General features: G+C 61.2%; 2 protein-coding genes across 3 annotated transcripts; one reads left to right on the top strand and one right to left on the bottom strand.

The window, feature by feature from the left end:
* Positions 1 to 275: 275 nt before the first annotated feature.
* Positions 276 to 12,443, bottom strand: LOC112861829 (chloride channel protein ClC-Ka). Of its 2 annotated transcripts, none has more exons than XM_086715780.1 (20): positions 12,341 to 12,443; positions 11,627 to 11,733; positions 10,782 to 10,910; positions 9,860 to 9,988; positions 9,119 to 9,258; positions 8,703 to 8,780; positions 8,516 to 8,594; positions 7,859 to 7,984; positions 7,459 to 7,543; positions 7,240 to 7,341; positions 6,564 to 6,648; positions 6,131 to 6,304; positions 5,608 to 5,677; positions 5,328 to 5,438; positions 4,772 to 4,985; positions 3,738 to 3,871; positions 1,884 to 1,972; positions 1,668 to 1,751; positions 814 to 900; positions 276 to 458 (listed from the first exon to the last, which is right to left on the bottom strand). In XM_086715780.1, exons 2-20 carry the CDS (start codon positions 11,724 to 11,726, stop codon positions 411 to 413), a joined length of 2,064 nt encoding a protein of 687 aa, XP_086571906.1. In that variant the 5' UTR covers positions 11,727 to 11,733; positions 12,341 to 12,443; the 3' UTR covers positions 276 to 410. The 2 variants fall into 2 exon arrangements, with proteins under 2 accessions (XP_086571906.1, XP_086571907.1); XM_086715781.1 differs by having other exon boundaries at positions 1,668 to 1,748.
* Positions 12,444 to 16,877: 4,434 nt separating this feature from the next.
* On the top strand, positions 16,878 to 20,350 carry HSPB7 (heat shock protein family B (small) member 7). The gene is made up of 3 exons (XM_086715784.1): positions 16,878 to 17,161; positions 17,704 to 17,837; positions 19,078 to 20,350. The coding sequence occupies exons 1-3, from the start codon at positions 16,966 to 16,968 to the stop codon at positions 19,255 to 19,257; spliced, it is 510 nt and encodes a 169-aa protein (XP_086571910.1). The 5' UTR covers positions 16,878 to 16,965; the 3' UTR covers positions 19,258 to 20,350.
* Positions 20,351 to 22,663: the final 2,313 nt, after the last annotated feature.

The raw sequence follows: 22,663 nt of genomic DNA, 5'->3' as shown, positions 1-22,663 counted from the left end.
GGTCTGCAGCTCTGGGAATCGGCTTTATTTTTCTCAGGAGCCTCTGGTTGGGAGTCCTACAACCCCCAGAGGGCCTCTGTAGCTGCCCTTGGTGACCGCATACACCCCTGTCTTCATTGTAAATTTGGTGACTTTTCGATGAGCACCCACTGTCCGCTGGTTTTCTGCGGTCTCCATTTCTGCTCTGTCCAGGGTGGAACTTGTCCCTTAAGGCACATAGTGCTTGCGTCACCCAGGATGGACCATGGTGACCGTGGGGACCTCTTTGATGCTAGGTCGGAGCTGCCCGCTACACTGAGCAGTTGAGCCGGGCGGGAGGTGTGCCGTGATGGGGGAAGAGAGGCAGGGTCCCTGCCCAACCTCCTTCACCAGGGCAGCTGAGGCGCCCTGTTTCGTCTTGCCAGGCTGGCTCACTTTGGGGCTGGTGGGTTTGTCAGGCTGGAAATTGCTTTCTTCAACTAGAACAGAGAAAGAGGGGTTGGGGGGAGGGAGGATGTAGAAGAGGCTAAGAGTGGGGGTTCCAGTATTACCTGACTCTGCTCGGGGTTGATTCTGGGGTGAACGTTGAAGCCAGTGTCCCCCGCCCCCCACCACTGCACAGATGGAACCACTGAGGTCCAGAGAGTGGCAAGACTGGCCACTGGCCACAAAACAGCGGCCAGCCACTCTGGGCCAAGAAGTGAGGCTCATCAGAATCCAGTGAGACCCCTCTAAATTTAGATGGGAGGATACTGGTGCCCCCCCCCCCCCTTGCCTCCCCAGCCTGCTAGAGCATGGCTCCTCTGCCTTGCTCCGCCCCTGGGACCCTCGTACCTCCACCCAAGACACGGAGCCTACAGCTCTGCCCCGGGACGTCACAGGGAGGGACTGAAGGTTCAGCAGCTCGAAGAGGTTGTGTGCCTGGAGGAGGGGTTGTTAGGAAACATTGGAGGACATGTGCTCAGCCCACCCCTCTAGCTTCAATCTCGCCCTGGCCTGGGGGCTGTGAGCTGAGGTGGAGCCCTGGTCAGGGCTCCGTCCCAGTGGTGCCCACCTGCCTGTCTCTGAGCCTGGGAAGGGTAGGGCGGCCGCGTGCATAGTGGTGGGTGGGAGACAGGACCCGGGCCTGCAATGTCCACCATGACCACCAGAGGTCTCCAGAGTCCGCATAAGGGACCAAGGGAAAGGACGGGTTTATTTAAAGGGATCCAGGATCATCCAGCAGCACAGAGGAACTGAGGCCTCCGCCAGGTCCCCAACCCCATGTGCCAGGCTCTGTTTTGCAGGGTGGGAGGGGATCAGCATTCAGAGTGATTAAGTAATGTGCCCAAGATCACACGAGGAGAATATGGTACAGCTGAAACCGAGACCCATGTGTACCTTTATGCAAAGACACATTTGTAACTACTGTCTCTCTCCACCCAGAGGCTTCTGTTCCCCCAAGCTCTCCCTCTTCCCTTAGTCTTTGCGTCATCCCAAGAATCCGAGGAATAAAGGCTGGAGAGGACAAGGACTGCTGTGTCCATTCCGCAGATGAGGAAGCAGACCCAAGAGAAGGAGACAGAGCGTGCCAAGAAAACTGAAGCCTAAGTTCCCCTCTTGGGCTCTTTCCCTCTACCCCACAGTCCTTGTCTGCCCGCATGCCCACATGCCCGCATGCCCCAACCCTCCCCACTGTCTCCCACTACCTGGTGCAGGGAGGTCTCCGGAGACAGCTGCAGGGTCACTGGCTCCACGGGACAGCCCCCAGCCAAGATGTCCTGGAGACACTGCTGGCGATGGTGGAAAAATCATGGGGGGCCTGGGCCAGCCACCCCTTCCTCCAGGCCGGCCCCCTAGAACCACCTTTCCCAGAGGCCCCCTCCCCTCACGACCCTGCTGACCACTCCCCGTCCTGTACTCACCTGGTGTCCTGGAGCCCAGGAAGGTGGCTCAGCCTGGAGTGCCTGCACCAGGTGGGCCCTTTCCATGGTGCCCACCAGGATCTGGGACTCTGCACAAGTGGAGAGGGAGAGAGCCACATCAGGAAGGAGAAACTTACATTTGCTGGGCACCGACTATGTGCCAAGAACTGTACTGGGTGTTCTCGTGTCTCTCAGGAACCTACAGCAGCCTATGGGTCAGGAACTATTACCATTCATTTTACAGAAGAGGAAGCTGAGGCTCAGAGGCACAGAGAGGTTGATTGTCTTGCCCAAGGTCACTCAGCTTTTGATGTGGAGGCCTGGTGGTTGAGGGCAGCTGGGTGAGGCTGCCAGGGGGCCGGGAGGTTACCTGCCCACCCTGACCGCCCCTGTGGCGGGGCCTCAAGGCAAGAGCAGGTTTGGGAGAACTAGCGTGAAGATATCTGTGCATCACGGCCGGGCTTTGCGCCTCATTTCCCACAGGAAATGCACCGTGTGCTGAGGGCTTGGCAAGCCTCACTCCAGGCCATGACTGGAGCGGGCACAGGTTTGAGGGGGCAGTCCTGGTAGTCTTCCTTCTTGTCAAGCAAAATTAAAACTTTACAGCTAGAAAAAGCAAAAACAAAAACACTTTACCACCAGAAAAACAAAAAACTAAAAAACTTTACAACCAAAAAAAAAAAAACAAAAAACCTTTACAACTAGATAGGTAAATACTCTCCCTTTAAACAACAGCAACGGCAACAATAACAATTAAAGCTGTGTCTTAGGTGAGCGCCAGGGTCCCACAACCTGCGCCTGTGCTGGCTGGGGGCTCTTTGCTTCCTGTGGCTCTAGGGGTAGAAGTGGACTTTGTCTTGGAGGCCAGTTCTGTCTTTGTTCCAGGAGGTGAAGCCTCTTAGGGGAGTCAGACATATGCAAGTATTTTCAAACGGGGTATTTGGTGTATTCTGTGGGATAATGTTAAAAGTATCCCAGTTTGAGTGGGGAGAGCGCCTGGCGTTTGGGGTAAGAACCTCCGACAACTCCATATTGCATTGGTCCCTATTTTCCAGGTAGGGAAACTGCAATTCTTAGAGCTTAAGGGGTTTGCCCAGGCTTCTGTTGCTCATGAATGACTTTATGGTCTCTTGGGGTGGGTATGGGGGTGACCCATACAGTTGTGCAGGTTGCTTCCTGAACAAGGCACCTGCTGAAAGGATGGGTGGGCGTCAAAGTCCAGCTGTGCTATGCTTGCCAAGTGTGTACCTTGCCTTGTTTGCACATATGGGCTGGCGGTGGCCCGAGTGGACATAGCTGCCTCCCCCTGGCAAGTCTTTCCCACTCTTACCGTACTTGTCCCAGTGGGAAATGATGCTCTAGCTAGATCCTTCCCCAAGATTCAGCTTGTGTGTCTTTTAACAAAGGTGCCCATCCATTTTTCTCCAAAGAGATCTTTCTCATGGCAACGGGGTTTCAAGAGAGGTGACTAAGCCAGGGAATGCTTGAAGGGGAGACCCTGGTAGTGTTCCCATCCATTTACCCCCACTCCCAAGCACACGAGGACTGGTTTCTAAAATTCCTAAAGGTATCCACAGAGTGCCTTACAAGCCCCCTCTCGTCTCTCATTTAAACATGTCAACCACCCCAAGTAGGGCGGTTGCTATCTCCATTTTACCAGTGAGGAAACCGAGGCTCAAAGAGGTGAAGTGACCCACCTGAGGTCACACAGTTGTAGAGAGAAGATTCGGATTCAGGTGCCTGACAGGTGCCATGCCCCGCTTTCCCTTTCCTGGACCTGAGCCCCCAAGGCTGAAGAGAAAGGTCGAGGGAATGTCCCCTCCCCACCCGCGCTCCCCCCCTCCTGCCGGGCACCTGTGCTTTCCACCAGGAGGTACTTGGCCATGTCCATGGAGGTCACGACCTTGACCACTTCCTCCAGCGGTGTGTCCTTGGCCACCGTGGTGATGGTAGCGTTCATGAAGTGCTCCACAGTCACACGGTGAGAGCTGAAGGCGGAAGGGCGCTCCCTTCAGGTCCTGGAGCGGCAGGATATCCAGACCCCAGGACGAGGCAGGGGTACCTGGTTCTTGGCTGTGGGCAGGTGCTGAGACATTCCTAGCATAAGCAACTAGGGTGGGGAGGAACTTGGCAGAACCCCAAGGTGGGGAGGAACTTGGGGACCGGCTCACCTACGGCCTGACTCTGGATTCCTAGCTCTCAAACCCCTGTCTCCCCGCCCAGACTGTCTCCACTTTGGTTTGTTTTACTCGGAAACCTTCCCTGAAAAATTTCATTTGAAGGGAAGTTTTACGGCAAAATGAAAAAAAGGCTTTCAAGTTTGAAAATCACTGGAGTAGCCACCCCCGTTTTACAGATGGAGAAACTGAGGTCCGGAGCAAGGTGGCAGCTTGCACGTGTTGGGAGCTGGGCCTTGGGTCTCAGAGACTCTCAGTCCTGCTTCTCTGGGAACAGAGGCTGCCAAGTGAGGACCTCAAAGCCTGATTCCAGCCCCCTGTGTCCCAGTCAGGACAGCAGAGCAGGAGTGGGAGAGAGGAGGGGACCTCCCAGATCTGGCACCGATTCTCTGTGGGACGCGAGCAAGACAAGGCATCTCTCTGAGCGCCAGTTTCCAGCAAATCGGCAATCTCTGTCCTACCGTCATGAGGACAGACTGATGGCTAATGAGACGCAGAGGCCCAGGAGGCCAAGGACTTGCCCAAGGTCATGCAGGGAGCTGGAGAGAGTGGGGACGAGGTGGCTGTGTGTTGGCCTCTTCCATACCACCCAGGTCCAAGGTCAGCCACAGTGAGGGTTTTGTGTTTTTTTTTTTTTTGGAGGTGGGGCCTCACCCCAGCCCACCCAGACCCATCACCCCCATCAACCAGCCCAAAGTGGGCACCTCTCACCTGATTTTCCGACCTCGGATCCACGGGAGGTATGGCAGCTTCTTGACAATGATGGTGCCGTCATAGAAGGAAGGCTGGAAGCTCTGGGCGATGGCGTTCGCTGCCAGCACGGCCATCAACACCGGCAACGCATGCACTATCTGGCCGGTCAGCTCGAAGGCCAGCAGCGCCGTGGAGATGGTGTGGGTCACAGCCCCTGAGAAGGCCGCAGCCCCTGCAGGGGGCGGACCCAGGGCGGGGCGGCTCAGGCCAGGGGCCAGCCTCGTGCAGAGCGCAGAGCCACCCGGGGCTAAGGCCACGTGCTAGACGGCGGCTGTCCAGAGGCCACACGCTGGAGGTGCCGTGATGGCTGGGCTCGGTGAGGGGGAGCGTGGTAAGGGAGAGTGTGGGGCACCAGGGACAAGACGGGAGCCAGAGAGAGTCACGGGGGCTCAGGGAGGGGGCTCACGGGGAGGCGCAGTGACCACCCCATGCCCCGCAGAACCACCGGCTGACCCCCCAGGTCCAGCCCAGGTCCGTCATGTCTCCCCGCCCAGGGGGGACTCAGCGCACTCACCTGCCAGGGCGTACCCTCCAGGCATAATGGGGTTGGTGACCCCTCCGGCCACGATGCCCTCAGGGAAGGCAACAGCCAGGGCCTCCCCGATGAGGCGCCCGATGGCAGCTCCTGGCCACAGACAGCAGGGGGAGGGGGAGCCAGGCTGACCCGGCTCCCACAGCCCTCCGTTCCTGGGGACCAACCTCGGTACCCTCGGAGGAGGGAGGGGAGGGGCCAAGAGCCACAGCCCTGCCTCAGTAACCCTGAACCTCTCAGACCCTCAGAACCCCAGACTCACCGAGGATGAATATGGGCATGAAGTAGCCGGCAGGCATGGGGATTGTGGTGGCCAGAATCAGCATCCAGAACTGTGGGCGGCGGGAACCCAGCAGGGCAGAGGTTAGGGGCAACCGGACAGGAGTGGGCGAGAAGAGGGAATAGATGGGGGGACAGGGCAGTGTCCTGGGGGGAAGGGGGTCGCGCGGGCACGCGCCCCCATTGCCGGTGTCTGCTGTTGACCAGGAAGGCGCTGACTGAGGGCAGGAAACCCGTCCTGACAAAGTGCCTACTGTGTGCCTGGCACCGTGCCGAGGGCTTTCCTCTCTTCCTTCTCAACCTTCCCTCCGAGGCCGACACAGCGACCGTTTTAAGAGACGAGGCAACCGAGGCTCAGAGAACTGAAGCAACTTGGCCAGGGTTGCACAGCTGGCGGGAGTCAGATCAGGCGGGCCGGGCGGAAGAGGCCCAGGCCACGGACAAGCATCCCCCTCCCAGGCTGGTCTCCACTGTGTGCGCTCCCCTGGGGGCCCCCTGGCACCCACCTTCATAACCAGGAAGAAGGCAAGGGTCCCAAAGATGGTGAACCGTGGGTGGTACCACTCGAACCACAGGTTCTGGGGGTCGAGCTCCTCAGGCCAGGGCGGGGATGAGTTCCGGGTCATCAGCGCCCACGAGTTGTTGTCGAACAGTGACTCCAGATGCTGCTTCATGGACAGCTGGTGCGGGGGACAGGTCGGTGAGGGGGCTGGGGGACCCCTTCCTGCCACCCCCCTGCCCTGCCCCTGCCCCGAGTCTTCCTCTGCCCTGTCCCGCCTCAGGAAGGGCTCTGACGTCCCAGAGCTGCGGTGTCCTCGTCTGGAACTCGAGGATGACCCACAGGCTTCCCCTACGGGTGTGGTGGGGATTACGCGAGATGACGGGCACAAAGTGGGTGACGGATGGCGGGGGGGGGGGTCCCAGCCCTGCACCCCTTACCCGAGAAGCGATGAAGCGGCCCACGCCAGGGGGGTAGGTGATGGAAGCAAGAACCAAGGCGGCCAGGGCGGAGTACAGAGGCTTGCTGTGGGGTGGGGGTCGGGGTGGAGGGAGCGGGTAAGCTCCAGTGCCGGCCCCCCTCTTCCCTCACCCCCCCGGAAGGGGAAAAGGACAAGAGCGGGCCCCACCACCACCCTGGGGGCCGGATCCACTCCAGGGGAGGAACCCTGTGGGGGTCAGCCCCACCCCGCCCAGACGGAGCTCCCATCAGGCCACGGGGGCCACGCGTGGCGGGCCTGGGGCAGAGGAGGCCGACTCTGAGATGCCAATGCCAGGGGGCGGGCAAGGTTTGGGGAGGAGAGGGGCTCAGTTAGCCCTTCCGGCTCCATGGGAAAGTGGGCCTTCCGTGGGGGGTGCAAACTCAGTGACAGAGTGAGGGGTTGGTAGCCCAGCAAGCTGGGGGTGGTGGAGGGGTAGCTGAGGGGACCCGGAGAGGGGCCGTTAGGAGGGAACCAGGGCTCCATAAGTGGCGTGTGGGCTAGGAAGGTTTGGGGGGCTCTGTAGGAGGACGACAGTACAGAGGGCAGGGCTCTCTATAAAACAGATCAGGAGGCTGAGAGCAGGGGCCAGGGGGTTGCTCCCCCTGAGAGGTCCCCAGTCCCTGCCCAGAGCCTACCTGGTGGCCAGCAGTTTGGAGGTGACCCGGTTGGTCTTGACAAAACCAAGGAATGTTCGCTGACAGAAGAGGTAAACGCAGCTCAGGATGCCGCAGATGGCCCTGGGGAGGGGAGGGGAGTTCTGGAGCCCCAGCCTGGAAACAGGGTGGCAGTTCAGGCCTGGGGCGGGGGGGGGGGGGGGTGGGGGGGGAGGCCCCCAGTGGGGGGCACTCACTCACCCCAGGGCCACAAAAAAGAAGATCTCTGGCAGGTCGAAGGGGACATCCACCCTGAAATTGGTCTTGTAGAGGGAGGTGATGGTCTCTGGGGAAGGAGGGGAATGATCAGGGACCACGCTCCTACCCCAGCCAAACCCCAGTCCCAGCCTCAACAAACAGGCGTGGGGGTCGTGCCAAGTCCTGCCCCCACGAAGTACCCTTTCCCGGCATTCAAGGCCCCGACAACCAGCCTTTGCCTCTTTGCTCACTGTGCCATCTTGTACTCTCAGGGCCCCCATCCTTCATGCCCAGTACAGGTCGGGAAGGAGAGGGGAGAGGGAGAAAAGAGGGAAAGAGGGGAGGGGGGGAAGGGACGAGGAGGGAGCCGGGCCTGGGGTCAGGTGGTCTGAGGGGGACTCACCCTGCTCGCTGTTGAAGACTGCCAGGAGGCGGAACATGAAGGCCCCGCAGGTGGCAGCGAAGAAGCCCCTCCAGTAATCCCAGACAGAGAAGTGGGAAGACATGACCTCGATGCTGAACAGGACGCCTGAAGGTGACGCTGAGCTTAGAGCCCCACCCCCACCCATCCCAGCACCCTGACCCCTCCCGTCCTGCTCTCCTCTCTCCTCCAGGCCTGCCCTCTCTCTTCGGTCCTGACCTGAAGTGAGGGAGGGCAGGCAGGAGCCCAGGGCAGACGCCTGTATGTGCCCTCCTGGGCCATCTCAATCCCTCCAATAGCCCTAGGGGGTGGGGCCATTCTGGTCCCCATTTTATAGACAAGGAGGTGAGTCTCAGAGGGCTGACCCCACCAGCCCAGGGTCACGCAGGGAAGCTGGATTTCAAACCCGGGTCTGCCTGGCGTAACCCTGAAGTGTCTCAATAAACACGTCCACCCCACCCAGGGGTGGCCGTGCCCTCAAAAGTCTGCTGTAAGAACCAAGATCTCAGCTGGCCCCCATCCCTCCTGCAGGTCCCTCAGCTGGACACAGGAGTGAACGGATCAGTCCACAGCGGTAGGGGACAGGAGCGGTGTGGGGGGGCCCCGGGGTGCAGGGAGGGGTGCGAGGGAGGGTCTCACCGCTGAAGGGCGCTGCAAACACTGTGGCCACACCCACCGCGGCCGCTGCCACCAGCATCTCGTTCTGCTTGCTCTTGTTCTGTGCGAGAGGGGATTGGGGGGGGGGGGGGAGTCCGGGGCTCAGAGTCAGCCCCCACCCTCCCCTCCTTCTCCTCCCTCCAAGGACGGCCCTCCCTGACTCCCTTACCTCAGGCTCCCCAATGGCCTTGGTGTGCACACGGCCCAGGTAGGCAGCGATCATCACAGACAGGTGCACGAAGGGGCCCTGCGGGGGGGGGGGGGGGGGCAGCGTGGGCACAGGGGCGGGGCTTGCCTCCGGTGGGGGGGGCGTGTCAGAGCCCTAGCCCCTCCCCCTCGGGGCCCAGGGTTGGGGGAAGCGGGGGAGCGCAGAGAGAGCCTCATCCAGGCCCGCATGGATACCCGTCCACACCCTTCTTTGTTTCCCCGGTTTTTTTGTCACACCTGGGGACCCAGCCCGTCTCCTCCCCAAGACTGAGCCCCTGAAGGCAGGCATCGGCCTGAGTCCCCGCTGACCCGGCTTCTGTGGGGCCCTGGGGGGAAAGGCAGAGGGGGCGGGGCGGGGTGGGAATGCTCTGCCCGTACCACTTTGCCCAGGAAAAGGGTGCTGCCAGTGGCCAGGGTGCAGGTAAGGCCCACGACCTTGGCCCCGAAGTTCTTAATATCCAGGTAGTCCTCCAACACCACGCCTGACAGAATAGTCTTCAGCTCTGGGATTCCAGAACCTTGGCAGGGGATGGACAGTGGGGCAAGAGGAGGCACAGTCTCCAGATTAGACTCTTAACACTTCACCCTGCGCAAAATGTTCCACGCTGTGAACCTGTCGGGTCCTCCAAAACCCTGAGTTGGGATTTGCAAATTCATTTGCACAGGTGAGGGTCAGAGAGGGGGACGTGAGCTGCCCGTGTCGTTCCAGCTGAGCCTGGCGGACAACTCTGGCAAGGTGGGGGGAACCCAGGACAGAAGCTCAGACCACCCGCGGATGTGCCCCTGGAGCTCCCCAGCGCTGGCCTGGAGCTGGAGGCAGAGCTGAGAGGCCCTGGGGGAGCTGTGCCCCTCCTCCCTGGGGAACCTGCCACCAGGGCTCCCCGTCACCACCCAGAAGAGCCCTAAGAAAGGAAGCAGAGTCAGCAGTGAGCCAAGAGTCCAGATCTGGCCTTCTCGCTGTGTGACTCTGGGGCAGTGACACGACTCCCCTGAGCCTGGCCTCCCTGGCTGTGAAATGGGGTCACTGCTTCCTGCCTCCCCCCATCAGAAGCCGCGAGGGACAGGAAAAGGCTTTGGCACGAGGCTCCGCGGTACAAAGCACACAGGCAAATGGCTCACCTCCAGAGAAGGGTGTGATGCTCTGGCTGAAGCCAGAGGAGAAGGAGACCAGGGCCACAGGGTACACAGTCCAGGAGAGATACCGGAGCAGGTGGCTGTCCCCAATCTCCCGGTAGAGCCACTTGTGTGCTGGGGACACCCGGGAGTCAGGGAGCCATCACAGCCCTCAGGTGTCCCCCCCCCCAGGAAGTGGAGGCTCAAAGAGGGGAGGCCCGGGGCCACCCAGGGAGCAGCAGATCCCCAAATGGAGGGAGACACAGGACCCTGGGTCTATATTCCAGTGTCACCGCTCCCTAGCTGAGTGACCTTGGGCAAGTGACTTAACCTCTGTGAGCCTCTGCTTCCCCATCTGTCAGATGGGCTAGCAGTGGGACTTCCCTCCCAAGGTCATTGTGAGAAAGCTCTCAGATGATGGCCGGGGCATGTGCATAGCAGGTGCTCAGGAGAGCCCCTGAGCAAGTCCACCAGAGGGGTGCTAGAACCTTCCTGCCCCCTTATCCCGGTTCCTGGGAGATCTCAGGGTGCAGAGAGCCTGCTGAGGCGTGGGAAAAGAAAGGTCTGTGTCTGGTAGCTTGAGCAAGTGCCCTCGCCCGGAGCTACTGAGCCGAGAGCAAGGAGGGAGGGAGGAGAAGAAACAGGGGCAGCAAGAACAGGTGGGCAGAAGCTCGGAGGACGAAGGGCTCTTGGGCACATCCGGGCCTCTCTTGCTCATCGTGCAGATGAGGAGACTGAGGCCCATAGAGAGGCAGGAGCCTGCCCAGGGTTGCACAGCAAATCAAGAGCAGCGCCTGCACAGACCCAGGCCTCCTCCCTACCCGGAGCCTTCCTCCACCCGCGATGCACCTGGCGGCCCATGTGGCATCCCGAGAGCATGCGTGGAAGCCTGTGTCCAGAGCAGGAGTGCGTGCCAGGGAGGGGTTACCTCTGACCACGCGCCCGATAGCGAAGTTCATGGCGTAGCTGATCAGGGCCATGAGCACCCCAAGGGTCATCAGGAAGTACCAGTCCTCCCCGACGCGGAACAGCTTCTGCTTCAGCCACTCCAGGCCCCCTGGGGCAGGGGCACTGGGTCATAGCCCGGGACAGGGGTGGGGCAAGCACGGCCCCTTCCCTGGAGGCCTGCTCAGGCTCAGGGCAGGGAGGGCAGGGGCAATGTGGGGCTGGGGCCATGTGGTCAAGCCCAGGGTGGCCCAGAAGGGGGTCTGCACACGAGGGGCAGAGCAGGAACTTGGACAAGTGAAGGTGGCCGCACGGTGGGCCCTGGTGGGGTACAGAGGCCTGGCACCCTCCCCACCCACCCCCCACCCACACTGGATACTCATGGAAGAATGATGGGGCAGCAGGGGGTGGGGAGTGTGTGCTGAGAGCCACAGCTTTCTCCAGTGTCTCCGCAGGGCCCACGGCTTACAGAACACAAGGGGCTAGCAGGACCCCTCCATGTCTCCAGACCCGTGGGGCCATCCTACAGGCCACACCGGTGTCAGACCAGGCAGCACCCACTGGGCCCAGAGCAAAGCCCCCAGTATAGCCATCAGGCCTTGGGACCTGCTCTCCCCAAAGGCAGACAACAGACATCTAGCACGTCTGACCCATAGGCAAAGGGACAGGCAGACAGATCCCTTCCCTCCCGGCCGCCCAGTGATTGTGGGCACATCAAGGCAGGGCAGCTCTTGGACTTCAAGGTGGGTGGGGGAGGTGGGGTCTGGGTAGACAGGGGTGACGTCCTGAGGGATCTTCGATAGGGAGAGGAAGGGACCTAGCTCTCACCTCGAATGCCTCTGCGGATGCGGGGACACGGGCCCCATAGCTCCTGAAGAGTCACAGGGCTCCCCGAGGAGCCCTCACGCAGCCCTACCAGCTCTTCCATCGGGTCCCTGAGCAGACAGACAGACAGACAGACCCTTGGTAAGCTGCTCCAGTGGCTTTACCCTGCCACTTGGCCCTTCCAATGTCCCTACTTCCCAGATAAAAAGGAAAAGCGTTTTCCTGTTTGCATGTGTGTGCATGTGTGCGTGTGTGTGTGTGTGAAGTTACCAGGAGGGGACATAGGTCTGCTGTGCCCTCATCACTAAGGGGGTGCCGCCGAGGATGCGGGGTGGGGACCGGGGTTCCTAACTGTGCCCTGTGTCCAGTACCATGTTGATCAAGGCAGGACCCCAAGCCTCAGAACTCCCTTCCCCTGCTGTGGACACAGCTCCTGCTTGGCTCCTTCCACTGCTCAGAGCAATCTCCTTGCCCCGCGGAGTCACTCACTCTGTGGGGTCCCCAGGGGCTGCTCTGACTCCCCCTGCCCATCCCTGAGCCCCCCTCTCCTCTGCTCAGGCCACAGAGGCAGGTAAACCGCAGGCGCTGAAGGAAAGCCCGTGAAGATTGAAACGAGGTGCTGGCCCCCTGCCCCCCAGCCTCCTGCCCCAGCCCGACCTGCCCTGGCCCAGCTTCCACCCAACCCAGGCCCCGGCTCCACACCCAGCAGCCCCTCACCTCTGTCCGTTGGCCCTGCTGTGGCCCCAGCCAGCCCTCCTCTAACAGAGACACTTCTGCCTGCAGCCTAGATGCACCTGAGCAGGTCTGCGCTCCACCAATCAACATCCTAGGCCTCCCTCCCTCCCCGCCCTGCAAGGGTTTACCGTGGCCATTAAGAATGTCCTTGACAAACCAACCAGAACTGCCCAGGCCGGTTGAGCCGTGCAGGCCAGAGCGGCCAAGGGGGACCAGAAGCAGGAGCTTCCCGAAACCCAGGACAGCCACACGGAGGGTGGCACTCAAGTATGCTGCAGGTGCCTGCTGTGGGCTGGGGGACATGGGAGAGAGAAACTCCTGCACACCAGCAGGACAGGGAGGGGTCATCTGCGGGGGGCTGAGGGTCAGGGCCCTGGATTCTCAGATCGGGGCATGGAAAGGGTTTAAAAAAGCAGAGAAGAGGGGCGCCTGGGTGGCTCAGTCGGTTAAGTATCCGACTCCTGATTGGGGCTCAGGTCATGATCTCATGGTTCGGTTGGTGAGATTGAGCCCCGCGTCAGGCTTGGGGCTGACAGCATGGAACCTGCTTGGGATGCTCCCTCTGCCCCTCCCCCACTCGCTCTCCTCTTTCTCTCTCTCTCTCAAAATAAGTAAATAAACTCAAAGAGGCAGCAGCAGCAGCAGCAGCAGCAGAGAAGGGAGAGGGGAGAAAGCCAGTGGAGCTGGAGGAAGACCTTGGGCAAAGGCGAGGGGCCCCATTGCTGCTGTCCCCTGGTTGTGTGCCAGGCTCTGTGCTCAACCCTCCCCCAAATCCGTGAGCGCTCACAGAAACCCAACGAGGTGGGAGGTATTATCCCATTTTAAAGAAATTGGAGTCTCTGGGGGGTGATGCTTCCGCTCCAAGGTCACAGACACCGAGGGCAGAGCCGGAATGCCCAACCAGGTTGGTCAAACTCCAGCCCGCACACTCTCCACTGCCCACCTTGCTCGGAGATCGGGGGTTGGGGACAGACCTACAAGCTGGAGCAGGGGCAGCGATTTGGGGCACCACAGACCCCCGAGGCCTGGGGAGGAACTTGAACTTGATCCTCACATCCGGCCCTTCTGGTCTCAGAAAACTGCCCTCTCAAACTATAATGCCGAGTGAAAGCCACAGACGGTCCCACCCCAGCAGAGGGTAGCAGTGAGGGCACGAGAGACATGGTGAGGGAACAAGGTTATGTGCCTGCCGCATGCCAGGCCCTTCGTGTTTGCAACACTGTTCATCCTCCCACGGCCTTATGAATCAAGGGCGGTATCACCATTTCACAGCCTCTGATCGAGGATCAGAGAGGTGCCAGCACGTGTCGAAAGTCACACAGCAGAGGCTGAACCCAGCCCTAGGCTGCCTGGCTCCCCCCCTCCCTGGAGTTCCTCCAGTCCCTGTGGCTTTAATCAGCCAGGGCAAGGGTTTGAGCACAAAGCAATCGATTTGGGTCTGATGCCGCTTTTGGAAAGATTTGGGAAAGAGATTTGGGGTAACTGCCCTCCCGCCACCCCCTCCCCCCCGCCAAAGCTCCTCTGTGAAAATCATCATGGCCCTTCCGTGACGTGTTAAAATCCTGGCACCCTGAGCTGCTCTCTGCCCCCGGATGCCTGGCCAAGTCCATCCAAAGCAGGAGCGCGTGTGCCTGTGGTGGGAGGTGGTGGGAGGTGGGGTGCGGGCTTGGTGTTCTGCCTGGACCTGGTGGGCCTGGGCCCGCTGTCACCTTGCTGCCACAACCTGCTGACTGTGTACAGTAACAGGAAAACTGTTGAATAGGCTACAATCCCACAGCCGGCATTGGCCGGGCCAGCCTCACCTCCCAGCCCTGGGAGCACCAGGAAGCTGGGGAAAGGGCAGCAAAGTCCCTCCAAAAGGCATTTTCCTGCGTCATGTCCCAGCAGCAGGCGGGGGGAAGAGCAGGCATGGTGCCAGAACAGCTCTGCCACCCCCATTGCTCCCTCACCACTCGGAGTGTCGGTGTCCTCTTCTGCCCCAGGAGGAGTCATGGGCGCAGGGGGCTCTCTCTGCCTCATTCATCGTGAGTCCCCCAGAGCCTAGAACGGTGCCCCCCACATAGTAGGTGTTCAGTAAATACCTGCTGAGTGATGAGTGGTTTCCAAACACAGGCCTGAGGGCTGGCTGTGTGGGGACCTGATGGGAATAGATTCCTGGTCCCTTCCCAAGACCCCAAATCAGAATCTTGGCGCACAGAGGGAAGAGTCTGTGTTTGTCGAACGTTCCCCCCCGGATGGTTGGGATGCCCTGGTAGGTTTGGGATTCGAGGTTCTGGATCATCTCTGAAGTTCCTTCTATCCCTGTGATCTGGAGGGAGAGCATTGCCAGAGACAGGGGAATGGCCTTGATGACCTTTTGAGGTCCCCCCTGGCCACTGACGTCCGTAGATCCAGTACATGCACGGGCGATGCCTCAGAGATAGGAGGAAGGGGAGGAGGAACGGTGGGCGGGGGTGGGTAACGAGATCCGAGGTCCAGGAGCAGTGACTCAGGCCCTCAGCACCATGACCGTATGTCTGCATTTAGCCACTGGCTCTTGTTCCCCTGGCGGGCGGCAGGCTTCTGGGCCCCCCACCCCCGCCCCTACCCTCTTTCCATCTCTGCCTCGTGCTGGTAACTTCCTGGCAGCCCTACTGGAACCCCTCGGACAGCACGGGTGACACGGGCCCAGCAGTGATCTCCACCACAGTGACAGACCCCTCTCGCCCCAGCCGCCGCTCAGCTCCTGGCTACACCCTGAGCCCTAGGCTGCCCCTGCCGCACATACCCCACCAGCAGCAATAATCACCCCTAAATGGAGCCCCCCCCCCCCCGCTCCACAGATGATGTTCTGTGGGAGCCAAAGCAGAGGAAAACAGTTGCCACCTTCAGGAGCCCCCAATCTGGTGGGGAGAGAGGCAGACCCCTGCACCAGGGGAACCACCAGTCTGGTGGCGGGAGGTGTGGGGGTGAAAACACAGCAGAGAAGTCACAGCCCCAGGAAGACCATATCACAGTGCCAGGCGCTGGGGTGGGCATCTGGGCAAGGGCCCCTGTGTGGCTGCAGCAATCACAGAGGCCTTCATGGGGGAGGAGGAATCCGAGCTGGTCTGGGCAGGAAAGGCAGGATCTGAAGAACAGAAACCCCACACTGTAGCCTGGGCAGTGCCCCCCCCCCCCCCCCCCCCCCGAATGGCCTCTCCTGCTTCACCTACTGGCCCTGCATGATGTCAGTCCTGGCTCGGCTGAGCCGTGGGTGGCCAGAGAGGGGTTTCTGGAGCTTCTGGGCTAGCCTGTCTCCATACACATACGGTCAGGTCACCCCAGCCTCCTAGAGGGCTTTGAATCAGACCCATCTGGCCAGCTCTGCCACTTACCCCCGTGCAAGCCCCACCCCCTCCCCGAGGCTCCGCTTCCCTGCCTATAAAATGGGAACAGCGCCTCTTTCCTGAGCTGTGGGGAAACCATATGGGGCCATGCTGGAAAGCTCACAACCGGGAGGCACTCCAGAAGTCAGAGCTAGAATAATGTCTTCGGGAATTCTCGGTTACCTCTAACCGAAACCCCGCCCACTGCGGTCCTCAGCATCTCCGTTGAGCTGGAGGTCAAGTGAACAGTTCCCGGAATACAACATGATAGAACCTTTTTTTTTTTTTTAAGCAGGGTTCATGCCCAGCATGGAGCCCAAAACAGGATTTGAACTCACGACCCTGAGATCAAGAGTAAGATGCTTCACTGACCGAGGCATGCAGGCACCCCAACCTTCTAAATCTTTAAGGACAATTACCAAATTATCTGCCCTCCTCCCCTGAGTCCTAGCCCAACACCCCACCCCAGCCAAGGACCGCCAGCTTTCTCCTCTTGGGGCCCCAAAATGTCCTGAGAGTAGGGGGAGGGCAAGCATGGAATCTGGGTCCCCATGGGAGCGGGCAGGCTGTCTCAGTCTTTCCTAAGAGATGGCTGTAAACATTATCTGCCCCGAGGGAAAGAGTCACCTCACACGAGGGTCCAACAGGTGGGGGTCCTTCACCTACCCCTACCTTCTCACCTTGCACCTCCTACTGTCCCCAGAGCCAGGGGCTCGGGGCCCCACCGCCCTGACTGCCCACCACCTAGATCCCCTCTTGCCAAAGACTGGGATGTTGGGGGAGGGGGGACAGGAAATAGAAAACCCTGTCCTCAAGCAGCTTGCAGTCTGATGGGGGAGGCACAGTCCTTAGAGAGCCCCAGGCCGATGGGGGCACGCAGAGACTCAGAAGCACCACACCCACAAGGTCCTGGGGTGGGCACGGGGGGTCCGAGTGGCAAGGGGACAGATTGCCCCCGGCCCGCTGCTGCTGCGGAGGCCCCTGGGCTGGAGTTCTCGGCCTGGAATGCTGGGCTGTGAGCTCAGCCTGGGCCTGCGTGTGCCGGACTGTCAGCAGTGCTGCCTCACCGGAGAAGATTTCCAGCCCCCTCCGGGCCGTGGCAAGGCCTAAATTTAGCTAGGAGACAAGGGGCTGGCCCCAAGCCCAGGGACGGTCGGGCCTTATAAAGCGCCGGCAATCAGGGCCCAGCATGCTCCCCCAGAGCCCACACCCTCTGCTGTCCCCCTGCCCGCCTGGCCAGGGCCCGGCCGCCCGCCGTGGATGAGCCACAGGACCTCCTCCACCTTCAGAGCGGAGAGAAGCTTCCATTCCTCCTCCTCGTCCTCCTCATCCTCATCCTCCTCAGCCTCCCGTGCCCTCCCAGCCCAGGACCCGCCCATGGAGAAAGCCTTGAGTATGTTTTCCGAGGATTTTGGCAGCTTCATGAGGCCCCACTCAGAGCCCCGGGCCTTCCCAGGCAAGTTGTCAGGGCTTTGAGGGGAGGGGCGATGCACAGGTAGGGGACACCTGCTCCTGGCCACCTCTGGAGACGGCTGCCGAGCTGCCAAGAACAGGTGCTATACAACCATAGCCACGTGTGGCCACCAGGACAGATGTGGCCAGGGACAGATGTGGCCAGGAGAACAGGCTGGTCTCCAAGGAAGAGTGGTGGCCCCCGGGGTCAGCTATGATGCCAATGGCCACACATGGCCCGTGGCCAGGTCCTCGCTGGAGATGTAGGGGGCAGGACGGGGTTCAGGCCTGGGTGGGGGGGGCGGGGGGGCTGCCACAGACATGGTCACATACACATAGTCCTCCCACCTGTGCTGGGTGAGGCCTGGCCCCACCACGGAGAAGGTGGGCTGCGAGAGGTGAGGACAGGTGGGCTGGGGGGTTGGGAACAACAGCTGAGAGGGAGGCGAGGCCTGGGGGCCTGCCCCTTTCCCCAAGAGGAGCCAGAGACCCGGGTTCTAGACGCAGGTCTGCCCGGTGCTCAGCTCACAGCAGCCTCCTCCACAGCCCGTTCCGGGGGGCCGGGCAACATCAAGACCCTCGGGGACGCCTATGAGTTTGCAGTGGATGTGAGTGACTTCTCACCTGAAGACATCATTGTCACCACCTCCAACAACCACATCGAGGTGCGGGCTGAGAAGGTGAGCCTGCCCACCCTGTCTGGACCCCGGCTCCACGTCTGTACCCTCTGTACCCCATGCTCCATGCTGGGACCCCAGACCTTGTCCAGTGCCCCTCCCCCGAGCCCCCCCAGAACAAACTAGAGACCTTGCTTTTATTACTTGTAGGCCACGGGACCCAAGACTCTGAGGTCCTTTCTTTAGGAGCCAAGGGCAGCTGAGGGAGCCACAGGGGAATGGGGGAGGGTGGAGGGATGCAGGGAGGCGGCACCTGAGGAGGTGAGTTGAGGGGGGCCCAGAGGATGGACATAGTGGCTGAGTGGGGACAGCCTTCCTGGCAGGCCTATGGGTAGAAAGGGGGCTCACCTGGGAAGCTGGCAGGGAGGAGCTCCCCCACGTGACATTCCCTCCCCTACCCAGTGGTTCAGCCCCCATCCTCCTGGGATCCTTGATCTGGGTCCAAGTCTGGCCAGAGGCCCTGCAGTTCAGGGTCAGACACACTCCGGACCCACCCCGCGCTCCCTCCACCCATGGGCCTCAGGGTCACTGGGTCACTAGGGTCTCTGAGTCCCAGCTCCCAGGAGGCTGAGACCCCGGCGGAGGGTGCGGCCCGGCCTGCACAGGAGCACTGCACCCTCCCCACCCCCACCCCCAGGGCCCCAGTCACGACTGCCCAGCAGAGAGGGCCTGCCAGGCTGCCTCCAGATCCCCCACGGCCTAGCTTCCTCTCCCGAGCAGGGGAGGCTACATGCCCTGGCACCTCTGCCAGGGAAGCTGAGGACTGTGGGCACCAGGACCAGAGGGCAGCACGTGCCAGCCCTGTAACCCCCGCCAGTGACTCAGCCGCCCCAGCCTCCTCTGGACACGATGTGCTGGCCGAGTCGTGGGGGCGGGGCTGCCGGCCCAGCCCAGGCCCCGGACGCCCAGTGCGTCTGGGCATCCCAGAGGGCACGGCCCTGGTGTGTGCTGTCTTCTCTTTGTCCCCCGGGGGCTCTGAATTCTGCCACCGAGCTCCCTCTCTGAGCTGCCCGCCCCCCCCCCCCCCCCAAGCCCCTTGCCTCCCCCTGGGAAGCATTGGAAGGCAGCTCTGAGGCTGGCCCTGCATACAGCCCTCAGCCACCGCCACCCTGGCCAGCCCCTCTGCTCCCGAGGGTAGAACCCCTTGGCATGTCGGGGCCCGGCTGGGGTGAGAGGAGGAAGACTTGATGTGAGCAGGACGGGGCTGGGGGCATCCGGCCCTGACCCATCACCCCTTCCCTAGCTGGCAGCCGACGGCACAGTCATGAACACCTTCGCTCACAAGTGCCAGCTGCCCGAGGACGTGGACCCCACTTCCGTGACCTCAGCCCTGAGGGAAGACGGCAGCCTCACCATCCGGGCCCGGCGTCACCCACACACGGAGCACGTCCAGCAGACCTTCCGGACAGAGATAAAAATCTGAGGGCCTCCCCTTTCCTGTCCCCCCCACTCCCCCCTTCTCCCCCACTGGCCTGCCAGAGACATTTTCCTCACCTCTCATGACAGCTTGCAGAACATCTCAGCTCAAGTTCCAGGCCCTGACACCATCAGACCCCAGGTGGGTCAACCCCGCCCCCCGCAACTGAGGCCTTCTGCCTCACCTGTGGCCTCCAGATTCCAGATGTGGCCTCTTTCCCTTGATCCAGAATAAAGGGACTGAGATTGGAAAGGGAGACCCCAAAGAACCCACTTTGGGGAAGGGGTCTGGGACAGGCAGGAGCACTAGGCAAATAATCTGCAGGACAGACAGATGGACAACTCCTTTGATCTATGGAGTCCCTGCGGGGGGGACAGGGACCTGGGACCCCCTTGGCCAAGGGGAGCGGGCGAGGAAGAGGTGGATATTAGCAGAGGTGCTGATCCCGGTAGGTCCGGACAGCTCAGGGGAACCACAGGGGGGCGGCCGTGGCGGGAACCCTCTTCTCTGCCACTCCCCGAGCCCCAAACCAGCTGCCAGGCTCCCTGCTACCCGGTGTCCCCACCCACCAGCTGTGCCATGGCAGGGCCACACAACGTCTGTACATAGATGGGGTTTTTCCGATACAGAGGGTTCACGAGGAAACTGCAACACTTCTGCCCTCGGTTACCTGCTGTGCCCTCGGGCGAGGCCGGGCAGAGGTGGCGGGGCTGGTCCCTCCTCCCACCTGGAGACCTGGGTTCCCGGGGCTGCTTCCGCAAACAGGTCCCCCAGATGAGGTGAGAGAGAGAACATGGATGGGGCCTTGGGTCTTCAAGGTTGGACCCCGGCTTCTTGCCAACCTTCCCCCGCGGCCAGTCACCTCCCCCCCAACCCTGCCCCTTCTTCAATCAATGAATCTATAAGGCTTGGTGCGTGTACATACAACACGCACGCCTATTGTCCTGTCCTTCAAATACTGAGCATGACCATTGGTTGAGGCTGAATGCAGAACATTCTAAAATCAGATTTTACAATCTCTATTTTTATCAATGGGGAAACTGAGTCTCTGAGTGGGTGAATGCCCACCTTACTCATTAAAGGTTGGATTTGAACCCAGGCTGTGAAAGCTGCTCTCAAACGGCCCCACCCCCAACCCCTCTGTGCACTGGGCAGTAGTATCCCTCTTTTTGTCCCTTATGGCCTATGTCCCCCTGACCCACGTCTTCCTGTTGGAGAGAGGGCCCAGACCATGGGAAGAGCCCCCAGCCCAGTTCCCTCCTAGTCTCCAGTCCAGGGCAGGGACCCCCAATCAGCCTTCATGCTGAGGAGCCCCAGACACCTGCAGTGACACTGGCTCAGTCTCCAACCTACAGATGCAGGGGTGGGGGGAAAGGGGGTGGTTCACAGTAGTTGAGGCCCCCTGGGGCGAGAGGCGGGGCCAGCTTCTGACTTCTGCACCTCTTGGGTCAGTGTTCTACAGGATGGCCTCTGACGTGACGTGACGCTGCCATTCTGGGGCCCTTAAGGGACGGCTGGGGGGTGGGAGGGGGCATGGGAGGACCCCAGCATTGTAGCCTGCACACACAATAAACCACAGAATCACAGACTTCCGGAGATCACCTGCCTGAAATTCTCAAACTTGGGTCGGGGCTGGAGGCAGCCAGGGGGAGAAACCCCAGGATAGACAGATCTGACTTCCTTGAGATTTGGGGGCAGGGGTGGCACCTCAAGTAAACTTCCAGGACCTCACAGAAGTGTGGGTGGCCTGTGGTCTCCTCCCTCAGCTCCCAGACCCACCTGAGCGGGAATCCCAGAATTATTGCCCTGAAAAACCTTGCGGTGCTTTCTCTCCCAACCGCCGGCCCCTGCTGCTACATGCGGAGCACCGTCCCAGGCACAGGGACACCGAGGGTGGGCCAGCTGCACTGTGTCACCTGCCCTCTTGAAGCCCATCTGGTGTCACATGGGCTCTGAGCACCAGACTGGCTGAGTGACTGGGCTCGGGGTCACGCAGAGCCAGGGGCAGAGCAGGGCTGGAACCTGGCTGGAGGGCTGGCTGGTTCGGGGAGTCTGCGTGCTCTCTGGAGGGACCCCACCCCACCCCCAACACCAGCAGGCGCTACTGAAACCCGAGTGCCAGGCAGTCTCCGGTGCAGCTCCGGCTGGCTGCGGGCTGGGGGAGGGGAGGAGAAGGAGAGGGGGCGCGGTATTTCCAGCCTCCGTGACTCACTGATTCCACTGGGCTATTTGCAGCCCCGAAACTCACCAGCGCGGGGGTTGGGGGTGGAGCCGGGCCAGCTTCCCAGTCTCCCTCGACCCCTACCCAGGGTCAGGCTCACCTTGGCTTCCCGACCCCAGAGATGCCCCTCCCAGGGTCGCGCGAAGGGGGTGGGGGCTGGGGGCTGGGACGCTGGCAGCCGGGGCTGAGAAAAGGAGAAGTTTCTCCAGAAGCGGCCAGTGGGGCCCGAATACCATCCCCCGCCCGCCCCCCCCCCCCCCCCCCCCCGCCAGGCCCCAGAACCATCCCCCCGCCCCCGACCTAGGTTCCGGAGCTGAAGATTTTGCAGGGGACAGAGCAGAGGCTGTCTGAGAGAGCCCTCCGACCAAGGTGACCCTGTGGGAGAGGAGGGCGGGGAGATGGGGACAGCGGGGGGCCCTCTTTCATCGGCTCCGCCCCCTGGGCGCCTGGGCTGGCCACAGCGCTTTGTCTCCTCCGCCCCCGACCCTTTCCAGGCTAAACATAGGCCTGGCTGCGGGCCCTGCGCCCCACCCCCACCCCGTGAGGGATAATTTTAGCAGCCCCATTCACTGAGTGCCTAGTGTGTGCCCAGCATGCTGCTCATCTTTGCAAGGATCCTGCAAAGTAGGTACCAAGGAGGTTCAGAGAGGTCAAGCAGCTGGCCCAAGGTCGCCAGCTTGGAAGTGACTTGGCTGAGATTTGAATCCTTGTCTCCGGCTCCAGAAAGCCCCAAATCAGGTCCCCTCCCCGCCCCCAACCATACCCGAGGGGGAGGGGCAAGTCAGCTCCCCCACCCCTATTCTGGCATGTTGCACAGGAAAGGCAAAGTTGTGCACCTATAGTTTTTGGGGTGGGCCTGTGCAGGAGGGCAGGGGGAATGGAAAAGATACAGCCTCCTGGGGCCGGAGACCTGTGAGAAGCCCAGGTCAGATGGTGCCGGGGACCCCCAAGGGTGCCAAGGACCCAGAAGTTTCCCTCACTTTTAGGCTCAAAGCCGCCTCCTCCAGAAAGCCTTCTAGAGCTACCAGTTCAGGGGCACAGACAGAACCCAAAGAACCTGAGGCCCAGACTTTATGTTTGAACTTGCCAAGGGTGAAGGCAGACCCACTTGCTTGGCTAGCCCTGTGCCCTTAGGGAGTCACGCCACAGTCCTCTTGGTGTGGTGGGGAACCCAGGCCCAGGGAGGCCCAG

The sequence above is a fragment of the Puma concolor genome, chromosome C1 (assembly GCF_028749965.1).
Source record: "Puma concolor isolate L17-30 chromosome C1, mPumCon1.1.hap2, whole genome shotgun sequence".
Classification (NCBI taxonomy): domain Eukaryota; kingdom Metazoa; phylum Chordata; class Mammalia; order Carnivora; family Felidae; genus Puma; species Puma concolor.
Note: the sequence above shows the minus strand (reverse complement) of the source record. Positions and strands in the feature narration are given on the sequence as shown.